Source organism: Miscanthus floridulus, chromosome 18 (genome assembly GCF_019320115.1).
Source record: "Miscanthus floridulus cultivar M001 chromosome 18, ASM1932011v1, whole genome shotgun sequence".
In the NCBI taxonomy this organism is placed as follows: Eukaryota; Viridiplantae; Streptophyta; class Magnoliopsida; order Poales; family Poaceae; genus Miscanthus; species Miscanthus floridulus.
The window spans coordinates 127,435,437-127,458,084 of NC_089597.1; the positions used below are offsets into that span (position 1 = coordinate 127,435,437).

At 44.9% G+C, this 22,648-nt stretch overlaps 2 protein-coding genes and 2 pseudogenes across 6 annotated transcripts; all 4 read right to left on the reverse strand.

Moving 5' to 3' along the window:
* Window positions 1-3,012: 3,012 nt before the first annotated feature.
* LOC136524634 (uncharacterized mitochondrial protein AtMg00810-like) lies at window positions 3,013-3,715 on the reverse strand. The gene is made up of 2 exons (XM_066517923.1): window positions 3,427-3,715; window positions 3,013-3,308 (listed from the first exon to the last, which is right to left on the reverse strand). Exons 1-2 carry the CDS (start codon window positions 3,713-3,715, stop codon window positions 3,013-3,015), a joined length of 585 nt encoding a protein of 194 aa, XP_066374020.1.
* An 887-nt stretch (window positions 3,716-4,602) lies between these two features.
* On the reverse strand, window positions 4,603-7,881 carry LOC136524635 (putative two-component response regulator ARR19; annotated as a pseudogene).
* Window positions 7,882-9,592: 1,711 nt separating this feature from the next.
* On the reverse strand, window positions 9,593-15,059 carry LOC136524636 (protein DETOXIFICATION 16-like; annotated as a pseudogene).
* Window positions 15,060-16,642: 1,583 nt separating this feature from the next.
* LOC136522607 (uncharacterized) lies at window positions 16,643-22,398 on the reverse strand. Of its 5 annotated transcripts, none has more exons than XM_066516414.1 (8): window positions 21,940-22,398; window positions 21,283-21,362; window positions 20,519-20,610; window positions 18,992-19,171; window positions 18,548-18,901; window positions 18,362-18,438; window positions 17,904-18,270; window positions 16,645-17,679 (listed from the first exon to the last, which is right to left on the reverse strand). In XM_066516414.1, the coding sequence occupies exons 3-8, from the start codon at window positions 20,607-20,609 to the stop codon at window positions 17,084-17,086; spliced, it is 1,665 nt and encodes a 554-aa protein (XP_066372511.1). In that variant the 5' UTR covers window position 20,610; window positions 21,283-21,362; window positions 21,940-22,398; the 3' UTR covers window positions 16,645-17,083. The 5 variants fall into 5 exon arrangements, with proteins under 5 accessions (XP_066372513.1, XP_066372511.1, XP_066372510.1 ...); XM_066516413.1 differs by having other exon boundaries at window positions 20,519-21,142; XM_066516412.1 differs by having other exon boundaries at window positions 20,519-21,142; window positions 21,516-22,398.
* Window positions 22,399-22,648: the final 250 nt, after the last annotated feature.

The window sequence follows — 22,648 nt, forward strand, 5'->3', positions numbered from 1 at the left end:
CAATGTCTCCTCTATGCGCCTCACGTCAGCGTACGTCAGCACTGACCGGAGGCACCCTGCCAGCGTCCGGTCGCAGAGCGACCCAGCGTCCGGTCATTTGACCGACACCAGCGTCTTCGCTGTTACACCTGACCGGACACGCCGGTCCAACCGTGGCCAGCGTCCGGTCACTCACAGTGACCTCCGTCTTTTCTGTCTAGGGTGCCGGTGGTATCGTCGGACTGTCCGCACTCTACGGACGGACACTCTGCCGGTGGAGTTTCTTACCCTTGCTCCCAAACTTCACCACCCTTGATCAAATGTGCCAACCACCAAGTGTATCACCTTGTGCACATGTGTTAGCATATTTTCACAAACATTTTTAAAGGTGTTAGCACTCCACTAGATCCTAAATGCATATGCAATGAGTTAGGGCATCTAGTGGCACTTTGATAACCGCATTCCGATACGAGTTTCACCTCTCTTAATAGTACGGCTATCAATCCTAAATGTGATCACACTCTCTAAGTGTCTTGATCACCAAAACAAAATAGCTCCTATGGTTTATACCTTTGCCTTGAGCTTTTTGTTTTTCTCTTTCTTCTTTCAAAGTCCAAGTATTTGATCATCATCATGGTATTATCATCATCATGCTATGATCTTCATTTGCTTCATCACTTAGAGTGCGCTACCTATCTCATGATCACTTTATAAACTAGGTTAGCACTTAGGGTTTCATCAATTCACCAAAACCAAACTAGAGCTTTCAGCACACAACAGCGGAAGGGCACTGGCAAGGCAAATAGCGGTGCAGAGTCGTAGGGGGAGGCGACGGCAGCGCAGCACGGCCACGGTGGCACCAATGGCGGCAACGCAAGTCAGGGCAGCAGGGCGCGGGGCCAGCGGCTCGCTGCAGCTAGCCTCGGCCAAGCCCAGGCGGCTCGGCCGACCAAACGTGGCAGCACAGGGTGACCGCGCGAGACGCGGCCATGTGCGCGACGCGGGGTTGCCGCGCGGTGACCGCACGCACGGCGCCAACCATCCCGAGGCTATGTCGTTCACGAATTTTAAAGTGCCCAAAACGACTAAATGGTTGCTTCAGGAGCTAAACCATCTTCACCATACTCAAGATGGCATATGAGACTACCAAATCGAGCTATAACACTACATCACCCTTTAACCCAATCTCTCAAAATAATTTGCTAAACATAGTAATGTCTAGTTGTTGACAAACTTGAAAATTTTCTAAGTTTTTGAGCTGAACTTGATTTCAATTTATAATTTCTAGGCTAGTAGAAATATTAGCTAGTAATATCATTTTTCAACAGCAAGTATTTCACTGTCATCTACAAAGTTTGTACTTCAAACTTTATTTAAGTATCACACACATGTTCTATAGTATTTTTGTTTAATAAAAATTGGTTTTCAACCCTACTTGATATACATGAGCTATTGAATAAACTTTCATTTAGCATTTTTATTGATCATTTTAAGTTACAAGAAATTTATCTACACATTCTATCACATGCACTAACACATAAACATGATGCTCATGACATGTTTTAGTAAACGATTTAGGGTGTAACACTAAGGGTGTTACATCCTCCATGCCAAGGCTTTGCTGCTCTTGCGATCCTTGAGTCACTGGTTCATCTACGTTAATCAGACCAACCGATCTCAGATCATCATTACATGTGTTGTCAGGGAGATCCTCCAGGCCAAGGCTTTCCAGCGGACTCATCCAAAATGAATCTGCTTCCTCCCAGTCATCAGAAGGGCCTGTCAGGTCCAGATCATTGCTCTCTAGGTGCACCCAAACAACAAAAAAATCCATTGATGCATTGTACTCCGGGTCCACGATACCTTTGACAACAAGAAAGACTTTTAGTCCCAAGCAAGTTATCGCAGGCTAGGAATGAAACCTCAAGAGAGTCAATAAATAAAAGATAGAAAGGTATTAGCAAGGAAAGTTAACAGGACATCTTCAAGCATATCAGTGTTCATGGTACCTTCACGGAAATTATTGTTCCCCATGGTGTCATTGTTTCTGGCAGCTTCAGTAAGATTGTTTTGTCTGACTTGATCACTTGTTAACAGGCGGCTTGAACCGCCGTTTTCTAAGGATGCACCATAAACTGTCTCACCAGCATACAAAATTAGAAGATAATAAGGTAAGGTATTAGCAAAGAAAACTAGTTAACAGGATGCTTAATCTTCAAGCAAATCAATGTCCACGATACCTTCAAGCAAATTAATGTTCTCCATGTGGTCATTGTCTCTGGCAAATTCAGTATGATTGTTCTCTCTGTTGGTCCTCGATCTCCCTGCATAGGTGAGCAATCAGCTCACTAGCACCCACACACACTCACGGCCGGAGGTTGAAGAAAGGGTGAGAACAGAGTGCACACACACACCCCGAGCAGCAGCTATGCAGCTCTGAATATGCAGCAAACTAAACTACTCTTTCCATTACTAAACAAGCTGATATATACACAACTCTAATCAATTACAAGTCACAAAAAAACTCTAATTAATTACAGCTACACCTGCTACTGCTACAGAGTGAACTGTGCACTTAAAAGGTTGCTAAAGTTGCTGCTGCACAAAGTGGACTGTACACTTAAAAAGTTGCTATGCAGCAGGCCCCCTTTTTAAGTGTACAGTGGAGTGTGAAGCTGCTGCAAAAGGCTGGAGAGTGCAGCAGATTATCTCACAAATCTTCCCCTAATCCTGCTGCCTCTACTCCTTGGTCTTGAGCTCCACCATGCCAATCTTGTTCTTCAGTTCTGAGAACCGAAGGCGCCCAAGTGGCTTGGTGAGGATGTCCGCGAGCTATCGGTCAGTCTTGACAAACTCGAGGATGATCTGTCCTCCATCAACGCAATCCCGAAGGAAATGAAACTTGATGTCGATGTGCTTGCTCTGGTCGTGAAGGACATTGTTCTTGGCGAGGGCGAGGGCGGGCTCATTGTCCACCATCAGAGCTGGCAGACGAGCTTCCTGGCCGGTCCGCTCGCACAGCAGCCGGCGCAGCTAGACCGCTTGGCACGCTGCTATGGCTACCGCGATGTACTCCACTTCGCACGTAGACAGCGCCACCACCTTCTGCTTCAATGGCTGCCACGAAATCAGGGCTGAACCAAGGAAGACGAGCACACCAAAGATGCTCCGCCACCCATCAATGTCGCCCGCCATGTCAGCATCGCTAGAGACTGTGAACCGCAGCCCACCTCCGTCGTCGGTCTTGGGGAGTGCATCGCTGAAGACTGTGAGCCACAACCCACCTTCGCCGCCGGTCTTGGGAAAGACATCCCCTGATCCACCGTCCCCTTGACGCAGCACAGTAGCCATTTCACTGCAATCCAATGATCCTCGCGGGGATCCTCCATGAACCAACTGACATACTTGACCGTAAATGTGATGTCCGGCCGGGTATGACTCAGATACCGCAGCCCGCCGACGTGTCCGGCCGGGTATGAGTCAGATACCGCAGCCCACCGACGATGCTCCGGTAACGCGTCGCGTCCACCTTCACCGCGGTGCTGTTCTTTGACAGCTTCAGCCTTTCCTCCATTGGATTCGCGCACAGCTTGCAGTCTGCCATGCTGCCACGCTCTAGTAGCTTCTTCGCGTAGGCATGCTGGCCTAGGGAGATGGAATCGCTCCCCTGCTTCACCTCGATGCCGAGGTAGTAGAAGAGTTGGCCGAGGTCGCTCATGTGGAACCGAGCCGCCATCTCACGCTTGAAGGCCGTCGATGTCCTCCGCGCGCGCTCTAGTGATGATCATGTCGTCCACATACACGCCGACGACGAGCTCCTCCTTTCCCGTAGCCGCGTATAGAGCGCGTGCTCTGTTGCGCAGCATGCGGACCCAAGCGGGCGCAGCGTGGCGTCGAGCTTGGCGTTCCACGCCCACGGGGCTTGCCGCAGCCTGTAAAGCGCCTTGCGCAGCCACAGCACCTTGTGTTCCGCTCCCTTGACGGCGAAGCCCGGAGCTTGCTTGACGAAAATCGTCTTCACCAGCTCACTGTTAAGGAACACCGATTTCATGTCCAGGTGGTGAACGCGCCAGTCCTTGGCCGCTGGCAGAGCCAGCAACAGGCGGACGGACTCCATGCGCGCCACCGGCGTAAAGACTTCCTCGAAGTCGATGCCCTCACGTTGGATGAAGCCGAGGGCAACGAGACGCGCCTTGTGCTTGACGATGGCGCCGCGCTCGTCCCGCTTCACCTTGTAGACCCACTTCAGCCCAATCAGCCGGTAGCTTGGAGGTGGATCAATGAGCTCCCACGTCTCATTGTCTTCAATGGCCTTCATCTCCTCCAACATCGCCCGCCTCCAATTGGCATCTTGCTCGGCCTGCGCAAATGTGGGTGGCTCCTCTGCGCTGACAAGGAGCAGCTCCTAATCGCCGAGTAGTTGGCTTGCCAAGCCCGGTGCAGCCGAGTCGCCGACGAGGTTGTCCATGGTGCGGAAGCGCACCTCCTCACCGTCGTGGAAGGCGTCCACGTACTCGTCGATGTTGCTCGGAGGAGAGGCGAGCTCGACCGGCGTCGCTGGAGGCATCCCCTGTCCTGCCGCAGCAGGGGACAGTGGTGGAGGCGTGTGCGCAATCAACTCACTAGCACCCACACACACACTCACAGCTGGAGGTTGAAGAAAGGGTGAGAACAGAGTGCACACACACACCCTGAGCAGCAGCTATGCAGCTCTGAATATGCAGCAAACTGAACTGCTCTTTCCATTACTAAACAAGCTGATATATACACAACTCTAATAAATTACAGCTACACTTGCTACTGCTACAGAGTGAACTGTACACTTAAAAGGTTGCTAAAGTTGCTATGCAGCAGGCCCATTTTTAAGTGTACAGTGGAGTGTGCAGCTGCTACAAAAGGCTGGAGAGTGCAGCAGATTATCTCACACTCTCCCACTTGATTACTCGTTAACATGCTGCTTGAACCAGAGATTTCTGCGAATGCATCATAACCTATTTCACCAACACACAGAAAAGGAGGATAAATAGGTAAATAAGTTCTTTTTAAAGAGAAGCCAGCAGATTAAACTGCAGTTCTTTATATTAATAAAGGAGTAAAAATGGTAAATAAGGTATTAGCAAGGCAAACTAGTTAACAGGACACTTAATTTTCAAGCAGATCAATGTTCATGATACCTTAAGGCAAATTAATGCTCCCCAAGTTGTTATTGTCCCTGGTAGCTTCAGCACAACCGTTCTGCCTGACTTGATCACTTGTTAACAGGCTGCCTGAACCAGAGGTTCCTAAGTATGCACGGTAAGCTATCTCACCAGCACACAAAATAAACGACAAAAAGGTACGGTATCAGCAAGGCAGACTACTTAACAGAGCACTTAATCTTCAAGCAAATCAACATCGATAATACCTTCAAGCAAATTAATGTTCCCCACATTGTCATTGGCTCTGGCAGCTTCAGAATGATTGTTCTCTCCTACTTGACCACTTGCTAACAGGCTGCTTGAACCAGAGCTTTCTATGGATGCACCATAACCTAGTTCACCAGCACACAAGGAGGATAAAATGGTAAATAAGTAGCACGGCAAACAAGTTAACAGGACACTTAATCTTCAATTATTCATGCAGACCAATGCTCATGATACCTTCAAGGAAATCAATGCTCCCACGGTGTTATTGTCTCTGTCAGTTTCAGCAAGATTATTCTCTCCCACTTGATCACTTGTAAAGCTGCTTGAACCAGAGATTTCTATGGATGCACCACCAGGAGTTTCAGGGGCTTCATTTGGATCCCTTCATCTGTGATAACAATATTGTTCTTCCCAGGCCACTGATGTTCGCTCATGAACTGCCAACGTTTCTTTTTCTCAAGGAATATTCTCTGCAGGTTATTTTCATATGTATCCCACACACACATAGACTCTGTGTCCTCTCTGTAGTTTCCAGATGTGCATGTGTACATGTCAGTCTTCAGCGCCGCTGTGTCCACTGACCTTTTCTTCATCTTTGTCCACAACCTTAAGGGGTACACTTCCCCGTCTGTCTCAACTCTGGGTGTGATGGATTCAGAAGTGGCTTCATCATGCGCTGATATTATCAGCTCAGGAATTGGTTTTCTGCTGGCATTCTCTTGGCGCTGTCCTCCTTGCTTTGCATTCCGGTGGCGCAATCGATGTTTCTATATCACATTTGAGGAGAAAATTGTCAAGCAAGGGACAAAGTTAGGTCACAGTATTTAAGGTCAAACTAATACAGCAATTTAAAGTGGCACTTTAGCTAAAGAACACCGTATGGCCAACACTCTCACGGTGCAACTGGTCAGCACAACTCGCCAAAGAAGCGGTTGGTTGAGCCAGCCCGGGTTCGAGTCACGGCACCAACTTCTTAAGATGAAAATCAGGGGGACGTCCCTCCCCTTGGTCAAATCTTTTTTAAAGAACACCGTATGAGATCAGTTCAGCCATAGGTGTCAAGAGCTGAATGGAATTCAAGGAGGTGAATAGTTTAAGGTCCTTGGGGTACCAAGGGAAGGGTAACATAAGGTTAAGACCATCCCCCACCCACACACACACATAAAAAGTTTAAGGCATGTTATCAGCCAGATGAAGCTAGAAACAGGAAGGGCGGGTGCCGATTTGTCAGATTCCACAATAAATTACCAGAACGCATATAGATCCCACAAGGGCAAAACACACACACACACACACACACATGCCAACAAAAATGCTTTGAACTAATGGATACTAAAGACCATGGAAGTGTGACACACACACACACACATGCCAACAAAAATGCTTTGAACTAATGGATACTAAAGACCACGGAAGTGTGAGACAGAAATACGCCGAACAGAAGGGTGGAGAAGACTTTTATTGCCAATAGAAAAGATACAAGCGAGCGAACAAGTTGTCAACTTGTGCTGCTTAATCACAACTATCCTAAACAATGTCTTTCTCTTCAATGTATTGAATGTTCAAGGTAACAAAATTAGTGCTTCCCTTGAAAGCTCCAATATTAGAAAATCAAGCTTATAAGGAAGCTTTAGTGGATGGGGCCTTTGGTACAAATAATCAATTAATCACCCACCTGGAGATGGCTGCCTATACGCTTCGCAGTTAAACCCTTTATATTCATCAGGTGGAGGATCCCCTCAGGTGTAGCATCTGTTAGCCACCCAAAGAAAATAAACAGCACATGGTCATGTTTTAGCCAATAAAATAACAAATAGCTAATTCAGATTTCAAGCCATGTGTAGGTATGAGCTATACTTACACTCGTCCCCCCAAGAGCTTCGACAGCCTCCAAGAACTTTTCATGGAGCTCAATGGTCCATGTGATCCGATTTCGCTTCTTTGGTTCTTCATATCCATTGCTTTCAGGATCGGATAAATCGTTTCTCTCTAGGATAAGCACTTCCTTGGGCTTTTCAGTAGATGATGAAACCATTCAATTTTTTGTACTATTAGGAGTTGGTCCTTGAGGTGCTGCCTTTTTAGACTTGTGTTCCAGTGCTTGGTGCCACAGAATGCTGAAGCTTCTTCTGTCCAGTGGCTTCAGCACATGGAAGCATGCACCCAGGTTCATACATTTGGAAAGTGCCTCTTCATCGTCACAAGAACACATTGCTGTCAACAAGGAGGAATAACCCTTGGACGGTGAGTTTGGGATAGGTGAGAAATTCTTAAAAAAATAGAGCTCCGAATATAAACTCTTACCGGTAAGAGGGACTTGAAGTTCATTCAGTATGTAATAATGGAGCAGATCAGAGTTTGCCGAAGTGCCTGGTACCATATTGTTAAGATTAACCTCAACGAATACCAAATCAAGCTCCGCTTCTTTAGCAGCCCTGCGTTCAACGAAATCCAGGGCCGCTCCTGCTGTTTGGAAGGGGAAAACTATGCACCGATAAAGATAATAAAATTAAAATATTTGGAAAATTCATACCACAGTGTATGTAGCACTGTTCTAGAATTAATGGACACTGCACTTGACAAATAGGCCCACACATAATTTTAATTAGACTCCTAAGCATATGATACATTCAGAAATTGAATTTAAAGCGTCATACTATACAATCAAGCATATGATACACGGCAAAATGGAATATTCAGAGATTGGAATCTAAAGCACCATACCATAAACCCAAACTTATGATATACGATGAAATGTAATACTCAGAAATTGGAATCAAAGTGTCATACTGTACGCCCAAACTTATGATATACGGCAAAATGGAATCCTCAGAAATTGGAATCCAATGCATCCTATTGTACGTCCAAACTTATTATATACAACATAATGGAATATTCAGAAATCATAATCTAAAGCGTCACATAGTACACCCAAACTTACGATACATGACAAAATGGAATATTCAGAGATTGGAACCAAAAGTGTCATATCATATACCTAAATTTATGATATGCAACAAATGGAATATTCTGATAACCGTAGATCGGAATCCAAGCAAGCACTCACAAATAGGAAAAGACACCAAACATCCTTGAAACATAATATGCTACAGAAGCCCCTTGAATATCATATAGTAGGTGTAGATTGATTTTTAGGGCGGAGGATCTGAGTTCCTCTACTTCTTTGTCAAGAGAACGAATCCTTTAAATATTGCCAAAAATAGATCTAGGTCAACATGCTTCTCCCCCATCACCTTCAGGAATCATACAGACTGCAAATATGATACCACAGCCAACATATATAGGAATTCCTTTTTTCAGGGAAAATAATAAGAGTTAGTTCGATATACAGGTTCCTCAGTTTTATAAAGGATTTCTGATTTCTTGAAATGAATACTGTGCCTATTGACTTCCTTTTTCTTCTAGAACACACTTCATTTTTTTTCTAAAAAAATGCAGAAAAGGATAAGGGGTTCCAAAATGGAATGGTTCAAGATCCACATGCACCTTTGAAGTTAAACTTTGCAAGCGTCTCAGAGATGGTCGACAAGGACGCTGGGTCACCAAGCCTTTCCATCATTGTGCCACCATGGGATTTTGAAGGCAGACTTTGAGTATTTGTTAAGGATGTACAGTCTGCTTTCTGGTGTGAGACCTTCGTAGTTGGTCAGAGGTAGGCACTCTTTATATATAAAAAATTTAGAAAAAGACGAGGCTTCAAGATGTGTGTGTCACACGCCTGATTATGGGCTCGCACACCGGGATCAGTGGGCCAAGCGAGGCCCAGAGGAGGGCTATGGCCAGCCTCGGCCGGTTCCACCGCGTCGCAAGGAGGGCGCGCGCCAGGAGGGGCGATCTCGGAGCCCCCTCGGTTTCCTTCACCCAGAAGGAATCCAGAATAATTGGTAGAATTAAGAATAAACAGGAAATTAAATTAGGATCTTGGATTCAGGAATAAGATTAGGTTTGTAAGATAGGAGATTGGTTTGTTTAGGAAGGGAGAGTTCAATCTGTAAGGACTTCTCCCATAGCTTGCTTGGAACACAAGTCTATAGGGACTATAAATATAGGGGAGATGTAATCATTCTAATCTTAGAGCTATAGCTCCTTCCCCTATCTCCCTCTCTCCTCGCCGTCGCCCTCCCCCTTCCTGCGCCGCTGCCCACCTCTGCCCTAGCCCCCACCCCCTACCCCGGGTTGGACTGGGACAGTGTGAAATCACTTTATTTCAATGGTAAGTTGACCTGTATTTGGACTGGTGCACAACAAAAGTTAGTAGAGAGATACAGGAGATATGGTGACTTAAGCAATACATGAGAACCCAAAGTCAAGACTATATTTTTCTATGCAAAAGCTTGTAACCACGTTGCTTTCAGGGTGTCACACTCTTTGAGGTACGAGGAATTAGTTTTAAAGAAAAACCTAGTATGAAACTGGGTAAAACATACTAACAGATACATGCAAACCTCTACTGTTCTATTTCCTCCTCTTTGTTTCGGATTTGTAGCGTCAAATTTGACATGCTAAGTATGGATGCAATTTCAGGAACCACTGAGTATCAAACTATGATGGCAGTAATTGCCACAGCACCTGGTTTTGGAATGTCCATGGGTATCTGTTGACAAAAGAACATGCAGAAAATGAGGGCAAAGGACAACAAAATCGCATTAAATGAAGCCCTGGCGGATTCGGTGCCATTAGTTAGTATCATAAAGGGCATACCCAGTGCAGAGAGCTCCCGCTCTGTGCGGGGTCTGGGGAAGGGTGTCAGTGGCAAGCCTTACCCTCGCCTGTGCAATGCGAGGAGACCGCGACTCGAACCTGGACCTTCCGGTCACAGGCGGTAAGACTCTACCGCTTGCACCAGGCCCGCCCTTAGTTAGTATCATAACATAATAATATAGCAGTCCCCTCGGACACGAATATATGTCATACCATATTTGTGGGCAGTCCAAAATGGCACACCATATTAATTGCAATCTACTTTACCCCCCCCCCCCCCCCCCCCCCACACACACACACACACACACAAAACTGCCCTGTTTACATTTCTATGAAACCATGAGAGAAAGTAAAATGGCAGTCCTTGAGAGAGAAATATTTACTCTATAAAGATATACGCCCGAAACAACACAACCAATCTGCAATTCCCAGTTCCATTTGGATAAGAGTTTCGCGATAACATATATGCTTAAACTAACTCTGGAAAGATTCTGTTCTATTTCGTGCATTTCAGCAAATCTTGCTACAGCTAATATTGTGGAACCAGTCCCCCTATGGTGTAATGCAATCTCCAAGCATGTTTTCTGATTGTATATACCATATCATACTAGGAACAACCTGTATTCATCAATCCTAGCAAATGGCAAGCCTGGATTGCCAAAAGAAGAAGAACCCATGAAAGTACAATATATCACTGCTATATGTACTCAGTATTCCACGACTAATTACCAACCGGCGTACGATCTGGAAACGCACATGGTAGAAAGTACCACAAAATCCGCTAATCTAATACTGCGGCGCCGCGTAATTACAAACTAAGGGGTTTATCCACCTGCAGACGCTCCCTGCTTAGAATTGGAACTAAAAAATCGAGCAGGCCCGCGGCGCACAAACCGACGGACGGACGGGGCGGAGGCACCACCCCCGCCGGAGGCGTGTCCGCGTCCGCATCCGCGGCGGCGCAGGCTGCATGCACGCGCGCTGCGCCGTCTCTTGGCACACCGTCCCCGCCTGTCGACAGGCGGACGGAGAGAGCTTGGGATGGGCCGAAACCCGTTACTGCGTAAGATCGCGCCGTGGGCCATGGGCCGTGGGAATCAAGGAAGAAAGGCCACGGGCGTGGGCCTGGACGGTAGGGCCTAGAGCACCGCCAGATGGGTCAGCGGCGCGCGTCACACGGGACGGTGGATGCGCGTGGGCCCAGCCCCAGCCACAGCCTATAGATAGAACAGTGAAATATGTGAAAGAGTGGTTAGTTATAGCAATTAGGGAACATAGTGAGATTCAGCTTTCACATCAACACGGCACAGGAAAGAATCTCATAGGGTATTATAATACCCACTTTGATTAGAGGTGACCGCACATGTGTAGTAGTGGTAGCTAGGGCCTGTTTGAATTTCCCCTCGAAATTTTAGAGCTCTAAACTTTAGAGCTAAAGTTCTAAACAAGTGGTCTAAAGTTAGCTCTAAATTTTAGCCCACCTCACATTAGAGCTTTAGAGCTCAAAAGTGAGCTAAGGTGCTCTTATTAGAGCTCTAAAGTTTAGAGGAGGGGATCCAAACATCGTAAAGTGAATCATACTAGTATATGTCTCTTGGACAAATATAGTTAACTCCAGGTTAAACTAGTGATGATGAAAAATGAAGCAAGGTGCTATGCACGTGTAGGCCTGTGCCTATCGTTAGTGGAGTGAGGGCAATGCTTCAAGCAAATGTTAAAACTGAGGTGCCACATACATATTGCAATATACATTCAACAAATTTGTTCTAAATAGGCCTCCTTATCATGCCAAGGTGATATACAGATGACTACTGATTGCCATGGATTAGTTTTTGAAAGTAAGTTAGAGAAAGAAATAATTGCAATATTATTTCTTAGAGAAGAGATCCCAGCAATCTATAGCAATTAATTCTGCATTCTTTTCCCATTGATGCAAACCTGCTCCATGTGTACAGTCCTTTGCCCAGGCTGTCCCCTCTCACAGTCACAAAAAAAAGGGCTGTCCCCTCTCACAACTACGATCCAATTCCATCAGTAGAAACGAGAGAGCATGCATTCCGTTGATTGTTGCATAAGAGGTTAAGGGTGTACCTCTTCATTCCAGCTGGTTCGAAGCATCATCACGACCAAAGCAAATATCTGCACTGCCATAGCACATATGATTCCCAACCAAAGGCCCTGGCACATGAAGGAAACACATATCAATATATATCTTGTCATAATTACATAAAAGTAAAACATAGTCCAACCTACCATACCACCAATCTTCAGAATAAATGCAAAAGTAACAGCTGAAGGGAGACCAATAGCATAGTAAGCAAACAGGTTGATAACCGAGCATACTTTCTGCCAGCCACATCCTCGAGCAGCGCCTTAAAAGCAACATGCAGATAATGAACATATGTCATCCAGGAGTAGTTAGACAAAGGATTACTGATATTATGATTATGGAGTGTCACGTTAAAATCACTGAGAAGTCTGATTCAGGAACTACCACTCTTGTACATAACACTTGTGCCGCTCTTCTTTGGTAAAGGAATAAATGATACCTAGAAAAAGCAAAATAACAATAATCCTAATTTGGACTGTATGGCTTACTGGTGAAACCCTCTTACTTGTAGCATGCAATACCAAACAAATTGGATCTTTTCTTTTTCTCTTATGACTTATGAGAGCACTGAGCATGTTGGATATGTGATCATTTTTTACATTAACCTGCTCAGGCGGCATAGCAAAGACAATTAATCTACATGAATTGACGGCATCATAATGAGGCAAGCAAACCAACACCAAGACCAACTGGCCAAGTGGTCAAACAAAATAAAAGCTAAGCAACTTTACAATAATGATATTCTGATTACAGTATCTGTATATGAATTTCCCAACAGGGAGCAGAAGTACGATGTGATACAAATGCTGCATACTAGACAATGCAATTATCCCAAACCTGATAGCGTGCATTGTATTCCATCCATGAAGTCAGAAGTAGCAAGAATTGGCATCATAATCGATACATACTTTACTATCTCTTCTTTATTGCTGTACAAATAACCCCAGAAATCTTGCACTAATACTGTGATGATAGTTACAAAAAGGCCCTCAGCTAGGAAAAAATGATTCCTGAAACATAAACTGATAGGCGTGCTGCATGTGAATTCCCAGCACCTAGTTCATTGGACACTCTAATACTGCAAATAAACAAAGAACCATGGGCCAAAACTAGTTAACCACAAGTTTCTTTTACCACAGAACAAAAAGGAGTGGGCACTACGAATTTATGCTCCTCTGACCTTATTGCGCTGCTGAGGCCACTTGGAATTGTATAGACCATCCACATTGTGTTTAGGCTGCAAGAGTCAAAGTTACATTACATCAAGCACTGAAAGCATCATTACTGAACAACATCGGATCTAAAAGATTGATCAGTTTAATAGAATTTCCGATTACTGAAAGGGAGGAGGTATTTCAAGTTTCATTTGCTTACCTGACTGACAAAATTGAAGTTTCCAGTGTTGGATCTGGAAGAAATCCCGCTAAAGAGAACCACCATCTCAAATGCCCAATACTCCAAGCTGAGCTATCTTGCAAGTCAAATAACCAGTTCCATGCAGAAAGTAGGTAAAGGTACACATTACTTCTTTGCCAGATCATAAATTTAACATCGAAGATTTATTGAAACACATGTTTTTCACATGGTGCCCCACATCAGGCTTACCAGGTCATAAAGGTAGATGGAATTGCTAGCTTTAGATACACTTTGGCATCCTTTAACTTTAGTGCCTCCCTTGACCATCCATGCCAACTTCTTCAGCCAGCTTCAGAGACTTTCACATACACAGCTAGCAATGCCACATTGAACCAGTAAGATACTGAGGTTGCCAGAGCTGCGCCTGCGCCTTTGTGGCCAAGGCCAAAACTTCAAACCAGCAACCAGCATAGCATAACGTGAAGTAGCAAAGTAAGTCCAGAGCAAGCTACCAATATCTGGACAATATTTTGGGTCTGCAGGAATCTGGTAAGGCACTGAAGAAAACCATACACGAAAAGACCAGGAATCAACCACTGAGCATACAGTCCAGCTTCGAATGATATCTCAGGATTTTGACCGAGAGCGACCAGCGAAGCCCAAAACAAAGGCCAGAGGAACACCCGTAAGCATAAGAACAATTATAGCCCTTTACGTGTGTGTCCCCAGCATGTCATATTGTCTTGCTCCGTATGATTGTCCACAAAAGGTATCCAATGCGCTTCCCATACCCAGCTTGACATGGAAAAGAGGAGCACGAATTCCACTTATTAATTAATTTACTGGTAGCACAGTAGGCATCACGCAGTATAGCACTGGCCACTGCGCAATAAGTCAAACTCATACGCCCCTTACTTGTTACTTCTAGTAAGTACAATTATGGAGCATGTGGAAAACTAATTGGAGTAATGCGAAAGTATTTACAGAATCCGTAATACTTTTGGTTACAAATTCCTTAAATAACTAGGTTCTACAGTGTACATGTTCCGATTCACATTTCCCCATGCTCTTCAGACTTGATGCACAGGCAGTAGCATATACCGAGTTGCACAAATGGTTTAGTGAAGCGAGGTTACTACCGCACTTACCAGGACGCTGAAGCCGGTGACGTTGGCGAAGGAGGCCGCGACGGAGGCCCCGGAGAGGGAGAGCTCCCCTGGGTGTCCGGCGAACATGACGGAGACCACCTGCAGGTTGTACTGCAGCAGGCTGCACGCCACCAGCGGCGCCGCGAGCCCCACCTGCCGCCGCACCTCCGCACCCACCGCGGCGCGTGGAGCGGAGCGGGGCAGGAGGAGAGGCGAGGACGCAGCCGCGCTCACCTCCGCCGCCCCGCCGGCGCTAGCGCCGCAATTTCGCGATGGCCTCGCGGGCTCGGAAGTCGGAACCGACAGCTCGGCTGGCCGGCTGGGGCTCTCGATCGTCGATCATTAGCGCTGGCGGGTTGGCTGCTAGAGAAAAATACGGTTCTAATTGAAAATTTATGATCGTTTAGTACTAAGCGAGGAGACAGTAAAAATAGTAAAATATGCCAAACTCTGTTTACAAATTTTTAATTTAAAAAAGTTTTTTTTATCTTCGCTTTAAAAAGAAAAATAGTTTGTTATATCTTGTGTTTTTACTTTTACACAAGAATTGCTCCTTTGCAATCTCATGAAATCTTGCTTTTCCATCGGTCACTCGTCTCCCAACGCTCTTCCTCCCACGCGCCGTGCCCGCGCTAGAGACAAGATAAAGATAAAGAAGGCGTTAGGGTTCCATAACACATTGTCTTGGGCAATCGGGCTCATAGGGTCATCCATGAGAGCATCGCCAATAGCAGCTTCTTGAGCTATTGGTTCATCTAATAAGTTGATCATCCTTGCCGACCTAAGACCATCATCCTATGCATTGTTACCTGCTTGTAGGACCACTGGGGGCAAGGCTTTTGATGATCTTGTGATCTTCCAACAGCGGCTTCTTGAGTCATTGGTTCATTTAATAAGTTGATAAGCCCCACAGGTATCAGAGCATCATCCCATGAAATGTCATCCACTTGCTGGAGGCAGGGCGGTCAAGCGGTGGGGACGGCAGGAGGATGGCTTATGGTCCTAGCACTAGCGAAGGCGGCCATGCCAAGTCAGGGCAGGGGCGTCCATGGTCGGAGCTCGTCGTGGAAGGAGAAGGAGGAAGGGAAAGAAGGTCGCCGTCGCGGGGCGCGTTGTCTTCCTCCGCACTCCTCCTCGTCCTCGCCCCCACCGCACGAGAAGGGGGCGGAGGAAGAAGAGGGACGAAAGGAGGTTGAAGATGACTCCTGCGCTGTAGGATTAGGATCCAACAGCTGCCATCGTCGCCTGATGAAAATGCAAAACTGCAGTCACCTGCAGCGGAGACACACCTGTATAGGAAATTTCAGGGAGAGTAAGGCCTAGTTTAGTTTCCAAAAATTTTCACCCCAAACTATCACATCGAATCTTGCGGCACATGCATTGAGTATTAAATATAGACGAAAAAAACTAATTGCACAGTTTGGTTGAAAATCGTGAGACGAATATTTTAAGACTAATTAGTCCATGATTAGCCATAAGTGCTACAGTAACTAACATGCGCTAATGATGGATTAATCAGGCTTAATAAATTCGTCTCGTAGTTTCCAGGCGAGCTATGTAATTAGTTTTTTTATTAGTATCCGAAAACCCCTTCCGACATCCCCGAAACATCCGATGTGACATCCAAAAATTTTCACTTCGCGAACTAAACACAGCCTAATGTGCCATTCATGCGGTGTAGTTTGTACCTACCAAACTTATACCAACTACTAAGTCAATGCCTCAACGAGGCTTGCATGTTTACTGTGTTATTACTGCTACAAAGAGTTGCAAGCAAAAATATGATATCCGATCTCTCATTATTCCATTTTAATTATGCCTTGCGTATCTGCACATGCGCCATACAAATAATTTGGATTAATTAATGATCTCTTCATATCACAAAGATTTTCAAGGAAGAAATCATATCCGGTGAGGTTCTCCACATTAATTCGAGGCTAGGGTGTAAAATAAGTTACAAATGGTACCACAAAAAAAGTTACAAGCGATGTGAAAATCTATCAGGGTTTTGCGTTCAAAAAAAGGAAGAAAATCGATCAGGATGTGAAAAGGCAGTAACTAGCACTCGATCACATAGGGAGAAGGCATCCAGCGATGTTCCATGGTAATGGCTGTAGCCTGTAGCACACAAACTGCCCATCGAATCATGGAGCTCACGGCACAGACATACCAGTTTTTCTCCAACCTGGGCAGGTTCAACATAACACAGTAATCATATGAAACCAAACAGTAGAGTATATAACGATTAATAACTTCTACACGGTCTTATGTGCTCTCGAGCACAATTGAGTTGCTTATTTCTGGCAATGGGTTCTTATTTCTAACATCCATATTATCTGTTACTATCACTTGTTCAGCCTGATTCAGAGGAGCATGCCATAGTCAACCGCTGGCATTGCAGGACTCCAAGCCCATAACACATCGTCTTGGGCAATCGGGCTCACAGGGTCATCCATCAGAGCATCGCCAATAGCGGCTTCTTGAGATATTGGTTCATCTAATAAGTTGACCATCCCCGCCGACCTAAGATCATCATCCCATGCATTGTTACCTGCTTGCAGGACCCCTGGGGCAAGGCTTTGCTGATCTTGTGATCCTCCAATGGCGGCTTCTTCAGTCATTGGTTCATCTAATAAGTTGATAAGCCCCACAGATATCAGAGCATCATCCCATGGAATGTCATCTACATGCTGGAGATCCTCCATGGCAAGGCTTTGCTGCTCTTGCGATCCTTGAGTTACTGGTTCATCTATGTTAATCAGACCAACCGATCTCAGAGCATCATTACATGCGTTGTCGCGGAGATCCTCTAGGCCAAGGCTTTCCAGCTGACTCATCCGAAATGAATCTGCTTCCTCCCGGCCATCAGAAGGGCCTGTCAGGTCCAGATCATTGCTATCTAGGTGCGCCCAAGCAACCGAAAAATCCATTGATGCATTGTACTCCGGGTCCACAATACCTTCAACAACAAGAAAGAATTTTAGTCCCAAGCAAGTTATTGCAGGCTAGGAATGAAACGTCACGAGTCAATAAATAAAAGATAGAAAGGTATTAGAAAGGTATTAGTAAGAAAAGGAGGATAAATAGGTAAATAAGTTCTTTTTAAAGAGAAGCCAGCAGATTAAACTGCAGTTCTATATATTAATAAAGGAGGAGTAGAAAAGGTAAATAAGGTATTAGCACCACCAGCAGTTTCGGGGGCTTCATTTGGATCCCCTGCATCTGTGATAACAATATTGTTCTTCACAGGCCACCGATGTTCGCTCACAAACTGCCAACGTTTCTTTTTCTCAGAGAACACTCTATGCAGGTTATTTTCATACTTATCCCACATACACACAGACTCTGTGTCCTTAGTCTTCAGAGCCACTGTGTCCGCTGACCTTTTCTTCACCTCTGTCCACAGCCTTAAGGGGTACACTTCCTCGTCTGTCTCAACTCTGGGTGTGATGGATTCAGAAGTGCCTTCATCATGCCCCATTGGTTTTCTGCTGGCATTCTCTTGGCGCTGTCCTCCTTGCTTTGTATTCCGGTGGCGCAATCGATGTTTCTATATTACATTTGAGGAGAAAATTGTCAAGCAAGGGACAAAGTTAGGTCACAGTATTAAAGGTCAAACTAATGATCAATTAATCACCCACCTGGAGATGGCTCCCTATATGCTTCGCAGTCAAACCCTTTATATTCATCAGGTGGAGGATCCCGTCAGGTGTAGCATCTGTTAGCCACCCAAAGAAAATAAACAGGACATGGTCATGTTTTAGCTAATAAAATAACAAATAACTAATTTAGATTTCAAGCCATGTGTACGTATGAGCTATACTTACACTCGTTCCCCCCAAGAGCTTCGACAGCCCCCAAGAACTTTTCATGGAGCTCAATGGTCCATGTGATCCGATTCCGCTTCTTTGGCTCTTCATATCCATTGCTTTCAGGATCGGATAAATTATTTCTCTCTAGGATAAGCACTTCCTTGGGCTTTTCAGTAGACGATGAAACCATTCCATTTCTGGTACTATTAAGAGTTGGTCCTTGAGGTGCTGCCTTTTTAAACTTGTGTTCCAGTGCTTGGTGCCACAGAATGCTGAAGCTTCTTCTGTCCAGAGGCTTCAGCACATGGAAGCATGCACCCAGGTTCATACATTTGGAAAGTCCCTCTTCATCGTCACAAGAACACATTGCTGTCAACAAGGAGGAATAACCCTGGAACAGTGAGTTTGGGATAGGTGAGAAATTCTTAAAATAATAGAGCTCTGAATATAAACTCTTACCGGTAAGAGGGACTTTAAGTTCATTCAGCATGTAATAATGGAGCAGATCAGAGTTTGCGGAAGTGCCTGGTGCCATATTGTTAAGATTAACATCCACCAATACCAAATCAAGCTCCGCTTCGTTAGCAGCCCCGCCTTCAACGAAATCCAGGGCCGCTTCTGCTGTTTGGAAGGGGAAAACTATGCAACGATAAAGGTAATAAGATTAAAAATTTGGAAAATTCATACCACAGTGTATTTAGCACTGTTCTACAATTAATGGACCCTGCACTTGACAAATAGGCCCAACAAATAATTTTTAATTAGACTCCTAAGCAAAACTTCTCTCAGTGTAGATTGATTTCAGCGAGGCAGAAGGAACCAATAAACAACTATAAACAAACAGGAGCTCCTCTCAGTGTTCCAAATGATGGATCTATTCCAGCATGTTTTTTTAATGTTCTTTGTTGGGAGCCTATCCAAATTAGTAAAGCTAGTAAAAGTCCAACTAAAAAATGTATTCACACCTCCACATTTGAGTCCACATAATCCTCTACCGTACACCCAATCTTAAGCTACACGACAAAATGAAATATTCCAAAATTGGAATATAAAGCGTCATACCATACACCAAAACATATGATACGTGACAAAATGATACATTCAGTAATTGAATTTAAAGCGTTATACTATACAATCAAGCATATGATACACGACAAAATGGAATATTCTGAGATTGGAATCTAAAGCACCATACCATAAACCCAAACTTATGATATACGACAAAATGGAATACTCAGAAATTGTAATCCAAAGCGTCATACTGTACGCCCAAACTTATGATATACGACAAAATGGAATCCTCTGAAATTGGAATCCAATGCATCCTACTGTACGTCCGAACTTACTATATACGACAGAATGGAATATTCAGAAATCAGAATCTAAAGCGTCACGTAGTACACCCAAACTTGCGATACACAACAAAATGGAATATTCAGAGATTGGAACCTAAAGCATCATATCATATACCTAAATTTATGATATGCAACAAATGGAATATTCTGATAACCGTAGATTGGAATCCAAGCAAGCACTCACAAATAGGAAAAGACACCAAACATCCTTGAAACATAATATGCTACAGAAGCCCCTTGAATAACATATAGTAGGTGTAGATTGATTTTTAGGGCGGAGGATCTGAGTTCCTCTACTTCTTTGTCAAGAGAAGGAATCCTTTCAATATTGCCAAAAAAAGATCTAGGTCAACATGTTTCTCCCCCATCACCTTCAGGAATCATACAGACTACAAATATGATACCACAGCTAACATATATAGGAATTCTTTTTTCAGGGAAAATAATAAGAGTTAGTTCGATATACAGGTTCCTCAGTTTTATAAAAGATTTCAGATTTCTGGAAATGAATACTGTGCCTATTGACTTCCCTTTTCCCTCTAGAACACACTTCATTTTTTTAGAACAAAAATGCAGAAAAGGAAAAGGGGTTCCAAAATGGAATGCTTCAAGAATCAAGATCCACATGCACCTTTGAAGTTAAACTTTGCGAGCGTCTCAGAGATGGTCGACAAGGATGCTGGGTCACTATCCAGAACCAGCGCTGAAAGCCTTTCCATCATTCTGTCACCAAAGGGATTTTGAAGGCAACTTTGAGCTTTCTGGTGTGAGAGTGATACCTTCGTAGTGGGTCAGGGGTAGGCAGTCTTTATATAATAATAAAATTAAAAAAAGACGAAGCTTCAAAATCTGTGAAATTGCTTTATTTCAATGGTAAGTTGACCTGTATTTGGACTGGTGCACAACAAAAGTTAGTACATAGATACAAGAGATATGGTGACTTAAGCAATACATGAGAACCCAAAGTCAAGACTATATTTTTCTATGCAAAAGCCTGTAACCATGTTGCTTTCAGGGCGTCACACTCTTTGAGGTAATGAGGTATTAGTTTTCAAGAAAAACCTAGTATGAAACTGGGTAAAACATACTAACAGATACATGCAAACCTCTACTATTTTATTTCTTCCTCTTTGTTTCCAATTTGTAGCATCAAATTTGACATGGTAAATATGGATGCAATTTCAGGAACCACTGAGTATCAAACTGTGATGGCAGTAATTGCCACAGCACCTGGTTTTGGAATGTCCTTGGGCATCTGTTGACAAATGGACATGCAGAAAATGAAGGCAAAGGACAATAAAATCACATTAAATGAAGCCTCGGCGGATACGGTGGCATTAGTTAGTATAATAATAATAATACAGTAGTCCCCTGGGACACAAATATATGGCATACCATATCTGTGGGCAGTCCAAAATGGCACACCATATTAATTTCAATCTTCTTTTTCCTCCCAAACCGCCCTGTTTACATCTCTACGAAACCATGAGAGAAAGTAAAATGCCAGTCGTTGAGAGAGAAATATTTACTAGTCCTAGAAAGATATACGCCCAAAACACCACAACCAATCTGCAATTCCCAGTTCCATTCGGATAAGAGTTCCTCGATGACATTATATAAAAACTAACTCTGAAAAGACTGTTCTATTCCGTGCATTTCAGCAAATCTTGCCACAGTAATATTTTGCAGCCGGTCCCCTATGGTGTACCGATGCAATATCCAAGCCTGTTCTCTGATTGCATATATCATACCATAACATACTAGGACGAAACCTGCATTCATCAATCCTAGTAACAGGCAAGCCTGGGGCGCCAAAACAAGAAGAAGAAACCATGAAAGTAAAATATCTCAATGCTATATGTACTAAGTATTCCACGACTAATTACCGACCGGCGTACGAAACTGGAAACGCACACGGTAGAAAGTACCACAAAAACCGCTATGCTAATATGCGGCGCCGCTTAATTACAAACTAAGGGTTTGTCCACCGCAGACACTCGCTGGTTGGAATGGAACTCAAACAAAAAACGAGCAGGCCGGCAGCGCACAAACCGACAGACGGACGGCGGCGGCCCCGCTGACGCGACCCTGAGACCGCGAGGCCTGCCTGCGGCCGGGCCGGAGGCACCGCGGGAGGCCTGTCCGCATCCACGGCGGCGCGGGCTGCGCCGTCTCTCGCCACGGCGCCCCCGCCATCCGTCGACAGGCGCGAACGGAGAGCTCGGGATGGGCCAAGACCCGGTGGATCGCGCTGTGGGCCGTGGGAAGGAAGCAAAGGAAGGCCAGGGGAGTGGGCTTAGGAGGTGGGGCCCAGAGTACCGCCAGATGTCGGCATGGTGGTGGTGTTTTTTTCTTTCTTTTTCGAGACATGCACGGTGGTGGGTCGGGCGGCGCGCGTCACGACGCGGGGAACGGGGCGGTGGACGGCGCGTGGACCTAGCCCCAGCCACAGGCCTCGTCGGGTGACCAGCCGCGTGGCGGTGTGGTCGATCGGGCCTGCGTCGCCACACCATGACGCCACTCAGCCCGCCAGGAGAAGGAGAGGAGAGGGAGTGCGGCGGTGGACGTTACGCGGCTGCTGCTGATGGATGAGGGCTGCATTACGGCTTCGTTTAGTTCGTGAAATTCAGAAATTTAGCTACTACAGCACTTTTATTTTTATTTAGCAATTAGTATTTAATTATGAACTAATTAGATTCAAAACGTTCGTCTCGCGATTTTCAATCAAACTGTGTAATTAGTTTTTTTTCGTATACATTTA